At 42.1% G+C, this 20,076-nt stretch overlaps 1 protein-coding gene across 2 annotated transcripts in view; it reads right to left on the reverse strand.

Moving 5' to 3' along the window:
* PIBF1 (progesterone immunomodulatory binding factor 1) overlaps nucleotides 1-20,076 on the reverse strand; it is a 295,171-nt gene that overhangs the window by 266,823 nt on the left and 8,272 nt on the right. For both annotated transcript variants that reach the window (XM_045287163.1, XM_045287164.1), the window contains exons 3-4: nucleotides 11,657-11,757; nucleotides 7,665-7,863 (exon numbers count right to left, since the gene is read on the reverse strand). In XM_045287163.1, the coding sequence (XP_045143098.1) occupies nucleotides 7,665-7,863; nucleotides 11,657-11,757 (300 nt within the window). The remainder of the gene's footprint in view (nucleotides 1-7,664; nucleotides 7,864-11,656; nucleotides 11,758-20,076) is intronic.

Genomic DNA, 20,076 nt, shown 5'->3' on the forward strand with positions numbered 1-20,076 from the left:
GGACCTCTATTTGCCCATGAAGCATAAATTAAAATGAGAAGCAGCAGCTGCAAACATTTATTAATAATTGGAACTTGGAATGTATGAAGTATGAAACTATGAAAATTGGAAGTCGTAAAAAATAAAATGGAAGGCATAAAGATTGGAATCCTAGGCATTAGCCACTGAAATAGATGGGTATTGGTCATTCTGAGTCAGGTTGTCTTATCATTTACCATGCCAGGGACAACAGATTCAAGAGGAATGGCATCATATTCATGTCCAACAGGACAGTTCAACATGTGACTTGAAGCACAAAACTGCCCGTGACTATCTATAGATAGGAGACTATCTGCATACAGGGAAATCCCGTAATACAACTATTATTCAAGACTACACACCAACCACCAAAGCCAGTGATGAAGCAATTGAAGAATTCAGCCAAACTCCAGTCTGAAATTGATCAAACAAGCAATCAAGCTGCATTGATAGTTATTAGTCATCAGAATGCAAAAGTTGGAAACAAGAAAGAAGAGTAATTGGAAAATATGGTCTGATTCTGTGATGCTCATCTTCCCAAAACTATCGCTGAAGACAAAATGGGTGCATAAGCTACTATGGTGAAGAAAGCTGATGGTGCCCGACTATCAAAAGATATAGTGTCTGGGGTCTTAAAGACTTGCAGTTAAAGAAGCGGCCATCTAGCAGGGAAGCAAAAAGCCCACATGGAAGTAGCACACCACTCTGTGTGATCACGAGGTGTCCACGGGATCAGGTAGCAGGCATCAGAAGACCCAAAACAAACAATCACATAGATGCAAACGAGGGAGGCCAGAAGGAGACCCAAAGAAGGATAATGGGACATCCTCTCACAGAAGATAACTGGACATCCCCTCACAGAAGGGTCACATGGAAGGGATGAGCCAGCCAGGGTGCAGTATAGCACAGACGAAACACACAACATTCTTCTACTTCTTTAATGCTTCCTCCTCCCTACTATCTTACCCCAGTTCTATCTTACAAATCCAGCTAGACCAGAGCATGTACACTGGCATAGATAAGAGCTCTCAAAACACAGAATCCAGGACAGATAAACCCCTCAGGACCAATAATGAGAGTAGCGATATCATGAGGGTATGGGGAAAGTGGGAGGAGAAAGGGGAAACTGATCACAATGATCCTTGTACAACCCCCACCCCCAAGAGGAACAAACAACAGAAATGTGGGTCAAGGGAGACAGCGGATGGTGTAAAATATGAAAATAAAAAAAGAGGAGCTGATCCCAAGGACTCAAATAGAAAGAAAATGTTTTGGAAATGATGATGGCAATATGTGTACAACTGTGCTTGATACAACTGATAAATGGATTGTTATAAGAGCTGTAAGAGCCCCCAATAAAATGATTTATTAAAAATTTTTAAAGAGGTGAGAAAATAAAATAAAATATGAGCTGGATGACAGAAATGAAGCTGGAGATTGCATGACAGAACTACAACAGCAATGACTTCTTCATCCAAATATCTTTCAACAACATAAAAGGGGACGCACAACAGAGGGAACGCACAAAAATCAAATCGACTACACCTGTGGGGCAAGATGGTAGAGAAGCTCACTACCAGCAACTAAAACAAGGTCAAGAGCCAACTGTAGAACACACCATCAGTTGCTCTTTTGTAAGATCAAGCGGAAATTGAGGAAAAGTAAAACATGTCCATAAGAGCCAAAACACTGCTTGAGTATAACCCGCCTGAACCTCAAGAACAGATGCGACTCACTGAACACCCGATGAGCCGTGGGACGACAGCAAGAACATCTCACATGAAAAAAACCAAAAAGTCTTTAAAAAAACACTGAAAGAAAAAGAGAGATAAAAATGGATGTCAGAAGAGACTCTGAAACTTGTTCTTGACCATAGACTAGCTAAGGTAAATGGAAGAAATGATGAAGTCAAAGAGCTGAACAGCAAACTTCAAAGGGCCGCTTAAGAAGACAAAGTATTGTCCCCACCCCCAGCCAGTCCTGAGCCTTGGGGGCTCGGCTCGAGGGGAGTCCCTCTGGGACATGGGGTACAGTGAATGGTGTGACCCTTTGCTGGGCATGTCTACACAGTAGGGTGTGCTGGGCCCCTCTAGGGTTTCCCGTATGGGCTCCAATAAAGGTCTTCCCTTTTGCTTAAAAAAAAAAAAAAGACAAACTATTAAAATGAAATGTAAAGAACTGAAACTAGAAAACCCAAAAGGAAGAATATACTCAGCATATCTTAAATTGAAAGAACTGAAGAAAAAATTCAACCCTTGAATTGAAATATTAAAAATTCCTATAGGCAAAGCATTGAACTAGGCAGAAAACATCAAAAGCCAATGGAAAGAATATACAGACAGGGTCAATGTACCAAAAAGAACCAATCGACATTCATCTATTTCAAGAAATAGCATATGATCAAGAATTAATGGTACCGAAGGAAGAAATCTGCTGCACTGATGATAGTAATGAAAAACAAGACTCCAGGGATCTAAGAAATACTGAAATATTTCAACAAACTGTTGAAGAACTGAAAGCACTCATTCATCTATGGAAGACAGCTAGCTGGCCAAATAATTGGAAGAGATTCATATTGACCCCATTCAAAAGAAAGGTTACCCAACAGAATGTAGAAAGTATTGAACAATATCATTAATATCACATGCAAGTAACACTTTGCTGAAGATAATACAACATAGGTTGTACTAGTATATCAACTGGGTGCTTCAAGGAAGTCAAGCTGGATTTAGAAGAGAATGTGGAACAAGAGATATCACTGCCAATGCCATGTGGATCTTTGCTTAAAGCAGGGAATACTAGAAAGATGTATACTTGTATTCAACTATGTGGATCATAACAAACTATGGCTAACTTGAGAAGAATGAGAATTCCAGAACACTTCATTGGGCTCACACAGAACTTGTACGTGGGCCAAGAACCAGTTGTTTGAACGGTATGATTTAAAACCAGGAAAGGTGTGCATCAGGGTTGTTTCCTCTCACAGTACTTATTAAATCTGTACGCTGAGCAAATCATCAGAGACGCTGGACTACATGACAAAGAACATGGCATCAGAATTTGAGGAAGGCTTTTTATCACCTGTCAATATGCAGATGACACAATCTTAACTTGATGAAAGGGAGGAGGACTTGAAGCACTTGATGATGAAGATCAAGGATCATTGCTTTCTGTATGGATTACAAATCTACAAAAATAACAGCAGAATTGTCACAACTAGACTATTAAGTAACTTCATGATAAATCGAGTTAGATATATTGAAGCTGTCAAGACTTTCATTTTGCTTGGATCCACAATCAGTGCTCATGGATGCAGCAGTCAAGAAATAAAATCACACATTGCACAATATATAAATCTGGGCACAAGGCCTCTTCAAAGTGCTGAAGAACAAGGATATCACTCTGAGTACACTAAAGTGTTTCTGACACAAGCCATGGTGTTTTCAATTGCCTCAGATGCACGTGAACGTTGGACACTGAATAAGGAAGGCAGAAGAAGAGTCGGTGCATTTGAATCATGGCGCTGGAGAAGACTACTGATAGTGCCGTGGACTACCATAAGAATACCCGCATCTGTCTTGAAGGAGAGCCAGTAGTGAGGATGGCAAGACTTTGTCTCATGGGCTTTGGACATGTTGTCAGGAGAGACTACTCCCTAGAAATGTACATCATGCTTGGCAAAGTGGAGGGGCATCAAAAAAGTGGAAGAACCTCAAGGAGATGATTTGGCACCGCGCCTGCCACAGCGGGCTCAGTCACGGCTACAATGGTGAGGGTGGTGTAGGACGGCAGCGTTTTGGTCTGATGCACATGGGCTTGCTATGAGTAGGAATCTACTTGATGGCATCTACTACTAACAACAACAAAAGTAACAATACCTTTTGACTAACCCATACATATCTAGCAAGACTGATTTTCAAGAATAAAAGGCAATTAATTATAAAGCTAAGACTAAGCAAAGTCAAGGAGACTAAATTATTCAATCGCTATAATCTCACAGGGGGAGTCCTGGTGGTGGAGTGATTAAACGCTGGGCTCTAAACAACATCGGCATTTCGAAACCACCAGCCACTCCGAGAGTGAAACCTACTGTAAAGGGTTACAGTGTCAGAAACTCAGAGGGGCAGTTCTATGCTGTGCTATAGCGTCGCCACTCCGAGAGCGAAACCTACTGTAAAGGGTTACAGTGTCAGAAACTCAGAGGGGCAGTTCTATGCTGTGCTATAGCGTCGCCACTCCGAGAGCGAAACCTACTGTAAAGGGTTACAGTGTCAGAAACTCAGAGGGGCAGTTCTATGCTGTGCTATAGCGTCGCTATGAGTAGGAATTGACTCGATGGCAGTGATAATCTTAACAGAGGTGTCTGGCGGCGTAGTGGTTCCACATTGGGCTAAAAACTGCAACGTCTGCACTTTGAAACCACCAGAGGATCCTCAGGAGAAAGAGGAGGCTTTCTACTCCTGTGAAGAATTAGTCTTAAGAATTTTACCTTGACCTATAGGGTAACTGTACATCAGAATCAATTCGATAGCAGAGTTTATCATCTCATACAATCTCTTGTTGCTATTTTAAGTGTCACTGAGGCGGTTCAGATTCACAGAGGCCATATGTATAACCTACTGAAACCTGGACTGGCCTTGCACCATCCTCGCCATGGCTCTGATGCTTGAACCTGTTGTCACAACCACTTATGTCAAACCATGTGTTTGCAGGGTCTTCTTCTTCGTCACTGAACGTCTACTTTCCAAACATGATGTCTTTTTCCAGGAGCTTGTCCCTCCCGATGATCTACCAAGTATGTGAGACAAAAACTCACCAGCCTCATTTTTGCAGAACATTCTTGCTAGTGTTTCTACCACTGGACTTGTTTGTTCTTGTTCATCCTTCATCACTGTCCAGTTTTCAAATCCATGAGGCGATTGAAAGCATCATGCCTTGGGAAGGGGGCACATTGTTCTTCAAAGTAACATCTTTGCTTTTGAGCACTTTAAAAAGGTCTGTGCCAATACTTCCATGTGATTTTCTTTTCTTTTTTCCTCCATCATTTTGTTGGGGGCTCTTACAGCTCTTATAACACTCTATACATCAACTGTATCAAGCATTTTTGTACATATGTTGCCATCATCATTTCCAAGACATTTTCTGCTTGAGCCCTTGATATAAGCTCCTCTTTTCCCCACTCCCTCCCACCCTTCTGTATCCTTGATCAATTATATATTGTTATTTCGTATCTTACACTGTCCTTTGTCTCCCTTCACCCACAGTTCCGTTATTCATCCCCTTAGTGGGGGGTGGGGAGGCCTAATATTCAATCTTGTGATGGGTTCCCCTTTTCTCACTTTCCCCTCTCCCTGATCATCCCTCTACTCTCATGATATTGCTACTCCCATTACTGTTCCTGAGGGGTTTATCTTTCCTGAATTCCCTGTGTTGAGAGCTCTTATCTGTACCAATGTGTGTTCTCCGGTCTAGCCAGATTAGTAAGTTAGAACTGGGTCATGGCAGTGGGTGGAGAAGTATTCAGGAACTAGAGGAATGATGTGTAATTTGCTGGTGCTATACTACACCTTGGTTGAATCATCCCTTTCTTATACCACTTCTGTGGGGGATATCCAATTATCTACAGATGGGCTTTGTTTGGGTCTCTACTCCAATACCCCTCTTTTGTATTGATATAGTTGTTTTGGATCTTTGGATACCTGTTGCCTGATCCTAATGACACCTCATGATCCCAGGCTGGTGTGCTTCTTCCATGTGGCCTTTGTTGCTTCCCTGTTAGATGGCTGCATGTTTGACTTCAAGCTGTTAGTACCCTAGATGCTATATCTTTTGATAGCTGGGCACTATCCGCTTTCTTCACCACATTTGCTTATGCACACATTTTGTCTTAAGCGATAATGTCGGGAAGGTGAGTATCAAAGAGTGCCAGGTTATCAGAACCAAATGTTCTTGAGTAGAGGCCCAAAGTCCGCCCACTATCTGAATACTTAGCATATAAATATATGTGCATTGGCCTCTATCCCTTTTATTATAAATATATTTACATATACACATTCTTATAGCTATAACTCTATAAATAGCATTTGCCTCCTATGTCTTTCCTCTATTTCCTTTCACCTTCCTCTTATCCCACACTCATGTTCACCCTCCAGTTGGCTCTCAGAATTTTCTCTAGGATACATTGCTCTTGCTCAAGCCCACCCAGCATGATATGCCCTCCTCACCGTCAATTTTAGATCTGTTGTTCCCTTATCTCTGAGTTTGCTGACTCCCCACTCCCCCTTCCCACCCCCTCCTCTCCCATGCCTCCCCCACTCCCCACCCCCCGAACCACCAGTCCTGTAGTTTTCTCCTTGGGGTTGTTCATCCTGCCTATCTTATATAGACAGACATGGGGCAAAAGAAAGAGAAAAACATAAACAAAGAACCCAATAAAACAAACAAACTGGTCAACACAGGGAAAAAAAAAACAATAGACAGTTCCAGGTCTATCTGCTGTATGTTTTCTGATCAAGGCTGATGAGGTGCCAAGCCCTGTTCCCAAGTCAGAAGGCTATTTCCAGGATTCCTTGAGGACTTGGTTACTTTGCTCCCCTTGCTGCCCAGTTGTACTCCCTTTGCATTTCATAGCACTGTGTATAGGGTGCACCAGGTACGCTTTCCGCCCCATTCTCCAGGGCTGTCCCCTGTAGCACTATGGGTCAGTGAGGGAACGTCCTATCTTATGGTGGGGTCAGCCCATGGTCCTCTCCATGAACTGGCTGCTCTGAGCAGGGATGTCATCCCTGGGGCTTGGTGGGCCATGATGAGGCGCTCTTTCTCCCTCTCCCTCCCTTCCTCGCTCCCTCCCTCATATTCATTCCTTTGTGGTCTGGGCAGACCCGCTTCTCCCCTGGGCTATATCTTCAGTGTTGTCCTCTGTATTGCCTTTTTCTAGGATGGGGTTAATGTAGCTCAGTTTGGGCCTCTCTGTTAGTTCGCTGCTCCATGCCAAAGTACTGCCCTCAAGGCTTGGTGCTCTGGGATGGGGTCTGGTCCCTCTCTCCCTTTCCTGTGGAGACACAAGCAATACCCTCCCCTTGGGTGCATGAGTGCCCTGTTCCCCATCACTCTTGTTTTCTTTTTCTTTCTGATTGTGGATGCAAGCAAAAATGAAACCCTTAAGAATGTCAGTATTTTCTTTATTTTGACATTGTTGGTTCAGCTGTGACGCTTTTTGTTTCCTTTATGTTGAGGTGTAATCCATAGGCTCAGCCTCAGTAAGTGCGCAAGTCCTCTATGCTTTAAGTTAGCAGAGTTGTGCTGTGTGCATGCTGTCGGTTCCTCCAGAGCCTTACTCCAGTCCTGAAGCTGTGCCCTTCCTCACTTAGTCCAGCTTCATGGTCACTCACTCATCAGACACACTGTCCGTGAAACGAAAGGCGACAACCCTGGCACACACCTTTTCTGACGTTATACTATATCAGATCCCCTTGTTCGGTTGAATAACTGCCTCTTATTCCAAGTACATCTTTAGATCAGGGCCATAAAAACATTTATCAATTGGGTACTCCAAAAGTATCCACAGAGCAACAAGGTACTACCTAAGTTGCAAACATTTAGTCTGCAACTGAATGCAGGGCTTTGCAGTGATGCAGGACACTTACAGACACATACTCGGGAATAGAGAGCTGATCTTCTGGGAAAGATTTCAGCTTCAGATACTGCTCTTCTGCCAACTCAAAGTCACGCAGATTTCGACGAACATCTCCAGCCTTCTCTCTCAGCTGATGATTCGTCTCTTCTAATTGCTTTTGTCTCAGTAAGATAGTTTCCATTTCTTGTTTCAATAGTTCTTGATATTTTCTATATTAAAAGAGAATTTACAGCAAAGTTAAGAAACTTTTGAGATTTATATTTTATAGTAATAGAAAACTCAGAAAAGTCCAGCTAAATACCTATTTATTTAAACAAATAAACAGAAAACAACAATTCTATACTAATCATTATGTAGACATATTGTTATTAAAGAGCAAATTGGTATGCCCAAAGAACTATTTTAAAACTTAAAATGGTACAATTATACACTTCCTCTGCTTGAGGCTCAAGAGTCTTGTATCTCTTTTGGACCCTACCCATTGCAAGAATTTTCATTATTTTTATCCAAGTACTTTAAAGAATATTTCTCTCTTTCTTTTAAGGATATTTCTTTAAGATGAAATATTCAACCTTCATCGGGCATTCATTCAGCCAATCAAGGAATGTAGACAGTAATCAGTACTCCCAAAGACTAAATGTAGCTGATACTGTTGCCCTTGGTTGTCTAACTGGAGATTTGGAACAGGAAGTGACAATCCCTGCCCCCCCTCATTTTACTCTATCAACATACAAATATATTATTTCTTTAATCTTAGAACTGAACAAACAAAATAATAAAATTATTGACTCATTCTCTCACTCCCTTGTCTTCCCACTTATCAAAACTTCTCAAAAGTTTTCTATAGCTTTATCTCTATTCCTTTCCTGTGCCACCCATACCCTCTCTAAAAAAGTCAGGCGTCCCAGTGCTAAGATGGACAGTCAGCAGTTTGAACCCACCAGCTGCTCAGAAGGAGAAAGATGATGCTGTTACCATAGAGATTTACAACTTGGGAAGCCCTATGGAGCAGTTCTACTCTGTCAGTGAGTTCAACTATCAAATGTTGAAGGTCCCCAATGATTATCAGGCAGCTTAATCCAATGATCAGTTTTTAATCCTCTTTCATCCACAACCGACTAGTAGCATTTGACAAAATGATCGCTCTTTCCTCATACATTAATCTAGCTTCTAAGATACTGTCCACATTTTCTGCTGTGTACTGGTGGTACCAACACAGTTGCCTTTTCTGGTTTGTCTGAATGTTGAAAGTCCTCGGTTGTCTTCAGTGGAATTCAAGCCCACAATCAAACGGGCCCTTCGGAGTGGTGCGTACAAATTCAGGAAAATAAAGAAGACTGAAAAGCAAGGCACAGGGGCTCATCTCCAATGATGGAATCAGAGCAAGAGAGAGAGTGCGGATTTATTTAACAAAGTATAAGTCGTAGTAAGGAGACACGCAAGCCTCCAGCAGGCACATACACAACAGTATAGGTGGCGTCTTAACCTTGGGATGTCCCCTGAGCTCACCAGGGAAACCCCCATGACAAGTATCAAAGGGAGGGGACTTCTCCCTGATCTGGAAGGACAAAGAATCTGATTGCATTTAAAGGTCAGAATTCTCCAGCTACACAGTGAGCAGCAGGGGGCTCGTATGGTGGGCTATTGTGGGGAAATCTTTCCTTCTACAGAATGTGCATTTGACATTATCTCTGTCTTGGAATTGTGGGGTATTTCTCTAATATGAGGACTGGTCTTCCAAGCGCTGTGGTTACGAGCCTAGAGATTAGGCCGCACACGCTCCCTCCCAGGTCCTCAGTTTTCCACTGTCTGCTCCACCTATAAATACTTCCGTGGGGAACAAACCCAGTTTCATGACTTCAAATATGATCTATAAACCTAATGATGTCCAGGTTTATATCTCTAGGCCAGATTTCTCACGCGCCCCAATGGTTATCACCTTCCACTGCAGTTTTCACTGAGAATAATTCCATCCTTTCATTTATTCAGACCAAAAGTGCTGGCACCATGCTTGACTGCATCTTTTTTCAAACCACAGATTGAATATACCTTCAGTTCGACCTTCAGAGTAGATTCAGAAGCCAATCACTCTTTACTATCATCAGCCATCATGAGAATCATTTTAACAGCCTCCTCAGTGCCATCTCAGCATCATTCAATCTACTGATGAATTATTTAAAGACTCAGAGTATAAAAACTAAGAACGCAAACCACATTCACTGCCATTGAGTCAATTCTAACACACGCGTGACCATATAGGGCAGAGTAGAACTGCCCCTGTGGGTTTCCACGACCATACTTGTTCTTTTAAAAGACCATAACTCTCTACGAGAGTAGAAAGCCTCATCTTTCTCCCTCAGTTAATGGGTTCAAACTGGTGACTTTACGGTTAGCAGCTCAGTGCATAACCCATTATGCCCTCCATGTGCCTTCGAATGTGACAGTGGCAAATAAGTCATCAGGTTTTTTTCTGTTTTTGTTTTTTAAGTCAGGATACTTTTTATGGATTTGATAAATTTTTATCCGTGATAATTAAACCTACTGAAAGGTAGCTGGATTTAGGGACAAGTAAGGCTGTCTCCCCAATGCCTGCAAAGGCCCACATAAAGGGTTGGAAAGAAACCAGGTACTAATTGGACACCTTGAGAGACCCAAACGGAGCATGCACAGACTAGGGACCCATAGCACAGGTGAAACCTACAACTCAGCCTCCACGCAGGCCATGACATAACCCAGGCGGGCCTAAACTCAGCCAATGGAGCCAACCAATCAATGCCTTCAACCACGCCTCCCCAGCTCAGAGGTGTTAAATCCCCGCCCACCCCCGCCCACGGGGGAAGGCCAAGTCTCTTTCACTTTGGTCTTGCTCAGCTGAATGCTGTAAAACTTACAGTGTAAATGGAGGGCCACCCTCTTCGTCTCTTGGACTCCGGGGATTCCCTAGTTCCACACATGTGGGTGCTCTTTTCCACGTGGGTTTTTGTGCCCAGTTGTGAACCCGAGCGTGGCTTCTATTCCACTTGGCATGCTTTCCAGAAATAGTGTGTACCTTTTTAAGACTGTAAAGACTGAAACTTTTCCTTTCCTTCATAAAAACACTTGGATTACAAATGTGCTTCTGCGGTGGGAATTCTTCCAGAGCCATGTAGCAAGAACCAAGGTTCACTCCACTCCAGAAACCCAACACTATTATGCTTACATTTAATTAAGTCATTCCATCTTTATTGGACTCTAAAGAATTAATTATGGTTGTTTAACAAATTTTTTTTTTGTAACTTAAACTTCTCATTGCAAGTGTACAGAGCAGATCATTAGTTTTAAGTCAACAATTCATACACCTCTGTTCAAATTCACCCATGGCAATCCCCTACTGCATCATCACGGACCCTACTTCCTCCCTGTGTTTTCTGTTTCCATTCTTCCGTCTTTCCTAATCTTTCTTTTTTTTGCCCCAGTGGGATTTAATCATAATGGTTTTCATGGAAACAATGTGTCTTCCTTGTATTTATATTTCATTATTGAACTAAACAGTATGTTAGATGTACAACTGGCACAGACATAGTGGAGAGTAGTGCCCAGGTTCTTGAAGAGCAAACACACCGAGGAGCTGGGGAAGCAGGCAGCAGACCTGAGGTTTCTGAAGGCAGGTGCACGCGAGGCGCCCTGGGGCACAAGCAGCATCTTTACAGAGCAAAGGAAGAAAGTTCATCCCGAGAGCAGGGAAGGGGCAGTCAGACTGGAGAGCTGCCACTGTTGCTGATGGTTTACCATCACAGTGGCTGAAACGTGCTACTTGAATGAATATTGAATTCTGACTGTTTATCTTGAAGCACAATGCTCATTTTTCGTATTTTGTATACTGTATCAAGTAACCTACATTTTGCTGGCCTGGGTGTAAACACTACCATCACTGACTTGAAAATCTCCCTTATTTCCACTTATACGCATGAATAGGTGGTAGCTGTTGAGTATGCACAGTCACTGCTTTGAAGCGCTTCGTACCTGGCATCTTTCTGTTGGAAAGTCAACTGGCTGTCCAACCGCAATGCTAGCAGCTGCTTCTGGTGAAGGGCATCATTAAGTTTCTCTTCCAATTCTTCAATCTGAAGAGGAAAAGGTAAATTACAAGGCTGTTTTTCAAACTTATTGTAAAGTAAGGCCTATTTTCAAAAGTACTAAACGTATTTTTTAAAAAGCACTTAAAAGAAACAGGCCAAAACCAAATAAGGTCTTCTACGGGGTGGTGATGGGAGGACAGGGCAATGATGCGTCTACACATTAATCTTGGTCTTACCAATGAGTTTCCCAGCAGCCATAAACAGTGTTTGCTCAGAAGTTCAACAACCTGGGATTTCATGCTGGTGCCTTCCCTGGGTTGTTTTCCAGCCCAGATCAGTACGTCTTTACTACTTGTTGCCATCACGCCGACGAGTGGGAGGCCGAATATTAAAAAGCACTTTTAGATCGGTCCCTAGGCTGCAGTCTTCTACAGAAGCAGATGGCCAGCTCTGTCTCCCATGGAGCCACTTGGTGGGTTCCAATTGCCAACCTTGCAGTTAGTGTGGTACTTATATAATAATTTTTCAATTTGAGGATTAAGAATGTAGGGGTGGAGTCAAGCCTGTCAATCAGATCATAGCCAATGAGGCCTCTGTGTGGGCATGGCCTTCTCCTGAGAATTCTGGGAACTCCAGGATTTCCTCCTTGGAGGCAGGAGAGACTCTCTCTCACTATTTCACTCCCTGGAAGACACTGCAGCTGACAAGACACATGGAACTACCCTAGTACCCTGAGCTGGACAAGCTACATGGATGCAACCAGACTTTGGAAGCCGGAGAAGCCACCTGCTGGAGAGACCCCTGCCAACGCTGAGATGCTTACACCACTGGACCCAAAGTCTTTCCACCCACTGGCTTGTGGTCGTCCTGCATTTGGCTTCATTGCATGGGTTTCGTGAGTCTGAAGTGGACCTTATAGACTGGTATCAAACATATGGGCTAATATCAGACTTATGGCCTTGGACTAGACTGGGTTGGGATGCTTTCTTAATGTGCAATTGCTCTTGTATATAAACCTTTTCCTTATACACACGTGTGTCCATGGATTTGTTTCTCTAGTCTACCCAGACTCACACAGTTAGCAACCAAGTTTGTAACCACCAGGGCTCTTTTCATTTAAAAAAAAGACAACAACCAAAAACTTAAAACCAAATTCACTGCCATCGAGTCGATGCTGACTTACAGCGACCCTATAGAACTGCCCTATGGTAGTTATATAATTGTCAATTTAAGGATTAAACATGTAGGGATGGAATCTAGCCTGTCAATCAGGATATAGCCAATGAGGCTTCTGTGTGGGCATAGCCTTTCCCTAAGGATTCAGGGAATTCCAATATTTCTTCCTTGTAGGTGGGAGACTCTCTGCTCACACCCGGGGAGAGATACCAGCGACAAGACACATGGACCCATTCTGATGCAGCCCTGGGAAACCATGCAGAAACCCCTTCCAGCGCTGAGATGTTTCCAATGTCACTGGATCCAAAGACTTTCTACCCACTGGCCTGTGATCTTCTACATTCGGCATCATTGCATGTGTTCCGTGAGTCTGAAGAGGACTTTATAGATTGGTATTAGACAGATGGGCTAATATCGGACTTATGGACTTGATCTAGACTGGGCTGTTTTCTCAATGCTCAATTGCTCTTATATATAAATCTCTTTCTTATACACATATGTGTGTCCATATATTTGTTTCTCTGGTCTACCCAGACTAACACATGACCCTAGGGGTATCTGAGACTATCACTCTTTAATGGAGTAGCATGCCTCTTCTTTCTCCCATGGAATATCTGGTGGCTTTGAACCACTGACCTTGCAGGCAACAGCCCAACAAATAAACACTAAGCCACCAAGGCTCCTGTCATTAGTCATAGGGAAATACAAATCAAGTCACCATACAATACAGTTACATACCTGTAAAATGGCTAAAATTAAATATGGATACTAGAAAGTGTTGCAAAAGTGTAATTACTATATAGGACTACAAAACAGTCCCATAACTCTGCTATAAAAACATATATGTCCACTCAAAGATTCATAGGTTAATGTTCATACCTTTATCTACAGTAACCCAAATCAGGTAAACAGATAAAATGAATTATGAAATACATAGAGAATTCCACTCAATGGTAAAAAGGAACAAACTAGTGATTCACCCAGCAGAGAAGATGAATCTCCAAACTTAAATAAGTCAGACATTAAATACCTTATTTTTATATTGTATGAAAGCTTCAAAATGGAATTCTAAAAAAGGCAAAACTAGGTGATAAAAGCAAATCAGTGGCTGTTGGCTAGGACAACCACAAACAAGCAGACATATCACATGGTCTTGGTTTTTCATGTCCTCAAGCAAAACAAATTCCCTGTATTGTCAACTATTCCAACTCATAGAAACCCTGTAGGGCAGGGTCGAACTACCCCTTGGGTTTCCAAGACTAACAATGCCACAGGAATAGAAAGCCTAGGGAGCAGGTAGTGGTTTCAAACTCCTGACCTTGCTGTTAACAGACCAACGCATAACCATTATGCCACCTGGGTTCTTTTTCATGCCCTAGAAGATGCCATATTAAAAACAAAAATTATTGCTGTTGGGTGCCATTGAGTCAATTTTCTAATCATAGCGTGGTAGTTACATAATCTGTTGTCAATGTGAGACTTAAGAGTGAAGGGGTGGAGTTTAGCCTGTCAATCAGTTCACAGTTTGATGACCTCATTTGGAGGCGCAAAGGAGATAATAGCTCTCTGGAGGCGGGACACAAGCTCACTCCCTGCGAGACATTACAGAAGACAAGCATTGATGCAGCCAGAACTCAGGGAGCTGGAGAGCCATGTGGAGACCCATGCCAGCGCTGAGATGCTTACACTGCCACTGGAGCCACAAGACTTTCCACTCACTGGCCTGTGATCTTTCTTCCTGCATTTGATGTCATTGCATGTGCTGCATGAATCTGTAGAACAATTTACAGACTGGTAACGGACATATGGGCTAATATCGGATTTTTGGACTTGACCTGGAGTGGGCTGGGTTGCTTTCTTAATGTACAAGTACTCTTTGATATAAAATTCTCTCTTATACACATATGTCTATGAATTTGTTTCTCTAGTCTACCCAGACTAACTCACATAGCAGCCCTATATTACACAGTAGAGCATCCCTATAGAATAGAACTGTGCCCATAGGCTTCTCTTTCTATATTGAAACTTTGTTAAGTTTTATACTTTTTCGCTCCAATGTTCAGGTCTATGGTCTATTTGGGGATATTTTATACCAGGCACAAGGCAAGGTTACCAAAGGGGAAAAACTAAACTCACTGGCATAGAATCCACTGCAACTCTAGTGACGCTACATATGATGCCTGTGACCGTGAATCCGAGAGAAGACAGCTTCATCTCTCTCATGTTGAGTGGGTGGTGGTTTTGAATAGTCAACCTGTGGCTTTCAGCACAACACCTGACCTATAGCCACTAGGATTCCAAGAGGTTTATCTTTTGGCATATGGATATCTAATAGTTCCAACATATCTGTTGAAAAAATTCCCCTTTCTTGATTTTAATGATCTTGGCACATTGTTGAAGGTCTATGAATAATATAATTAAGAGACCATTTGGGACTCTTATAGTCTGTTCCATTCATTCATATGTGTATCACTCTACCAATACCAAACTTTCTTGATTACTGTAGCTTTATAGAATGTCTTGCAATCATGTAGTGCAAGTCTTCCAACTTTATTCCTTTTCAAAATTATTCTGGCTGGTCAAGGTTATTTTGAATAACCATATAAAAATCCAATAAGTCTGTCAATATCTACAAAAGAACCTGCGGAGTTTTTATTATTGGGATTACCTTGACTATATGGATCAATTTAAGGAGAAATGATACCTTAATACTATAGTCATGAACAAGCTAAATATCTCCACTTATCTGGGTCTTTATAAATTTCTCCCAGCAATGTTTTATATTTCTCAATATACATATATTACAGATTTTGTTAAACTTACACATATTTTTGATGCTAACTTAAATTTCCAATTGTCTGATGCCAGTAAATGGCAATGTAACTGATTTTTGTATGTTGACCTTGTATCCTGTAATCTCGCTTTAGTCACTTATTCTAAGCACTGTTTTTTGTAAACCCCTTGATGATCTTGTACATAGACATCAGGCATCTGTGAATACAAAAGAGGTCTAATTCTTCCTCTCCACTTTGTGTTGTTCCTCATATAACATTTTAATAAAAATCCCACCAGGGATTTTGGTATACCTTGTATGTGGAAAATGCTAAAGAAGCTGGTCTGAAACACATGTGGAAGATGCTGAAGAAAAGTAAAACAAACATTTGATAACAGAAAAACATGAGCATAGAGGAAAGATTAGTTAGAAGTTCACTAAGCCCATTTTGTCTTCCTGAACATACAGTCAAACTGTATTCCCAAGTCCTTTGTCAGATAGATAGGCAAAACCATGTGACTTGCTCATGTCAATGGAGTTTGGGAGAAAAAAACTAGTTAAAATTCTAGATAGCTAATAGTAGATGAGCTTGGCCATCTCAGGTACGACAACTGGTCTTTCCCTGTCTGGAAGAAAGGGACGAGAATTGAAGACACTTTGAAACAATTAGTGCAATTAACTAACAGGCCACACAAGCATCAGTCTCCATATCCTTAAGACCAGTACCGAGGTGCCAGGCTACCATTACTAACTGCTCTCTCTGAACGGAATCACACTGAAGATCCTGAATAGAATAAGTAAAAAACTGTGGAACAAACCCCCAAATCATAAGAGACAGGCTTACTGCTCAAGTACCAAATTGGTGAAATCCCAAGACGATGCCTTAGGTGCTGTTTGCAAGCACATGGTCACTGACTATCCACTATCCACTGACTCTACAACTGCCTGAAGGTTATCAGTCACCTAAGGCAATCAGGTCCTACTGTCTGTCCCACCCAAAATAGGCACAGAAGGGCTCACTCCCTTCTGATAAGTATAATGGATTGTTCCCCTGAAGAAGAACACAAAGACACCTAAGGTCGAATCAAGGTTAGGCTGCCACCTGGACTCTAGAGCCCCCCTATCTTGTTACATGTTTGCCATCCTGTCACACTTGTGCCTATTGTACAACCCCTTCCTATTACGCATGTGGTTACCTGTAATCAAGGGACTAGCATGCCCCTAGAGTGTATATAAGCCTTGGTTGGAAACTTATTCTCTCTCCCAGCATGGATTTGGCTCCTGAAGTCATGATGGTCCCAGAGGTGAGCACTCACATGCTTTCTCTTTCTGATGTCTCTTTAATTTTACCCCCAAATTATACAACTACCCCTTGGACCTGTTCAATTGTGGAGGCTGAGACCCTACAATTTGATTCCCGAACAGGGACCAAGGAAAGGTCTCCCAGAGAACATTACCCCTGTGCAATGGTTGGGTAACCCCATCAGACATGGAGTGAATTGAGGAAATTATTTGAAGTAAGGATCTGGTTAGGGGATTAGCAGATAAGCAGCAGCAGCAGCAGCCGGAGTTGCAGTAGTTGTAGTAGTCATGGTAGTAGCAGAGTAGTAGAGTAGTAGTACTAAGAGAATAAGCATTTTAAAGAGGACAATGGTGCAAGGTATAAATAAACCTGAAATTTACGGTATTATGCTTATCCACTTACTGAATAAACAGGGCATAAGAGTAACAAACAAAAAGATACAAGGTCCCCAAGTTAGACAATAGGGCCCCAACTTAAATATTTCAAATAAAAACCTTAGCTCAGGCATAGTGAACAGCACCACAATGTGTCAGTTTCATAAGCACAATCCTAGAGCCACTCAAGGAGCATTTCTTCGAGGCATACATTGTCCACTACATGGACGATTTATTAACAACGGTGCCTAACAATGAAATACTACAACAAGCTTATATTCACACCAGCGAAGCCATCTCCCAGGCAGAATTAATAATTGCTCCTGATAAGATGCAGGCGATAAACCTTTATACGCACTGGGGACAATAGCAGATCGGACGACCATTAAACCATAGAAACTTAGCATTAGAAATGATGATCTAAAAACGTTAAATGATTTCCAAAAGCTACTAGGAGATATAAATTTGATTTAAAAAAAAATTGTTGGGGATTCCCACAGAAGAGCTCAAACAATTGTTGGACATAATTAAAGAGGACCTACAGCTAAGTAGTCCTAGAAAGTTGTTACTGCGAGTTACAGTTTGTAGAATGCGTCAGGAAAAAGTTTACCGTGTTGATGCAGATAAGTGTAATCTTGTCATTTTTCACCCACCAGTCACCCCCACTGCCACGCTGCACAGAGGATAAGCCTCTAGAGCGGCTACATCTGGGCAACACTGGCCCCAAGGTGGTTTGGCCGCCTTATTGGGAACAAATAGCTCAGATGAGCGCTAAAGGCCAACAGCACTGCTGATAACGGAGTGAGTATGATTCAATCAAAATTTTGCCATATACCTCAGCTCAGATAAAAACTTTTGGAATTTTCTACAGATTTCAGATAGCATCTCCTGAAATATATGGAAAATTAGATTGTCAATACCCTCCAGGAAAGCTCTGGGCATTCCTTAAAGGAACGCTGGGTATCTTAGCCTCATCCCATAAGCCGCTTGATGGAGCCCCCACTTACTTTACAGACGGCTCCAGTATTGCCATAGCGGCCTACTGGGGTCCTTCTTCTCGACCTTTCAAACTTGTTACACCTCTGCTCAGAAAACAGAAATATTCGTTCTTGTTCTACTCTTCAAAGATATAAGGCAGCCTATCAATAAAACCAGTGAGTCAGTGCATAGCATACAAGTGAATTCTTTCATTGAAGCAGATTCACACTCTGACATTGGTAAGTTATTCATCATCCTCCGAAGTCAAATAAGGTCCCATCTCCATCTGTTCTTCATCGGGCACATGAGGGCACACATCCAGTTGCCAGGGCCAATTTCTATGGGAAGTGCTTAAGCAGACGAGTTGACTCAAAAGGCATTCATTCGCTACTCTGACACTCCCAAGAGCTGAACATCAAAGTCTACACAATGACAAAGGTATCATCTAACGTTGGACTACGCCAGACAAATCCTCACACCATGCACTCACTGTCAGCAAACCTCACGTGACAAGAAACCTGATGGAGTTAATCCACGTGGAGACCAGTCTAATGCACTCTGGCAAATGGCTGCCACTGTCACCCCCTCATTTGGATGCCTAGTAGCCATACAAGTTACTATACTTTCTCAGGATTTTTATGGGTGTCAGCCATGACTAGTGAATCCACAAAGCATGTCATCAGCCATTGACTGTCCTGTTTCACTGTGATGGGCACTCCAACACATCTAAAACTGGACAATGGCTCCGCGTACATCAGCAAACAGTTTTGCAGCTTTTTTCAGCATTATGAATGCTCATCACTTACAACTCCCAAGGCCAGACCCTTGTTGAATAGGAACACGACACTCTACAATCGCAATTATTAAAACAGAAGGGGGAGTCAAAAGGCCATTCTGAACATGACAAGCTTCATTTAGCTTTAGTAACTCAAAATTTTTTCTTCCTACCCAAAGCTTCTAAACTTAGATCAGATAAACACATTTCTGCCCCTAAAGAGAAAGCTGACCCCAAAGAACTGGTGGGAGGATGACAATGGTGCCTGGGATGCGGGTTTGCTAACTGCCCTTGGGAGGGTCTATTTGCTTTGTGTCTTTTCAGGGGAAGGAGAGAGTACATGGATTCCTTCTTGGCGACAAGTTAGATCCAGGTCCAAGAAGGAAGGAGCAGGTGCTGGCAAGACATGGAGAACAGGAAGGCCACACAGGACCTCACTTCTCGTTTCCTGTTGCGAAAGTTACCCAAAACATCAGAAGACCTTGCATAATCGTGGGAATGGGAACTGATGCCATCCTGATACGCATAATCATTTCCACCATTGCTGACATTACCAGAGAGATACTCTAAAACTCTATCATAACTGAATAGTTTTTATGCAAAAATGATTGAACTACTACAATAGACTGTTCATTTACTAGAAGATCAGATTATGAACTTGCAATATCATTTAATGTTAAATTCCATTAAAATGTTGCAGTTTTTAAAAAAAAATCATTTTATTGGGGGCTCATACAAATCTTATCACAATCCATACAGACATCCATTGTCAAGCACATTTGTATGCTTATTGCCCTCATCATTTTCAAAAGATTTGCTTTCTACTTGAGCCCTTGATATCAACTCCCCATTTTCTGCCCTCCCTCCCCTCCCCACCTATGAATCCTTGATAATTTATAAATTGTTATTATTTTGTCATGTATTACACTGTCCGACAACTCACTTCACCCACTTTTCTGTTGGTGTCTCCCAGGGAGGAGGTTAT

This window comes from Echinops telfairi, unplaced genomic scaffold (genome assembly GCF_000313985.2).
Source record: "Echinops telfairi isolate 266 unplaced genomic scaffold, ASM31398v2 ScPeMD7_11;HRSCAF=52, whole genome shotgun sequence".
NCBI classification, from domain to species: Eukaryota; Metazoa; Chordata; class Mammalia; order Afrosoricida; family Tenrecidae; genus Echinops; species Echinops telfairi.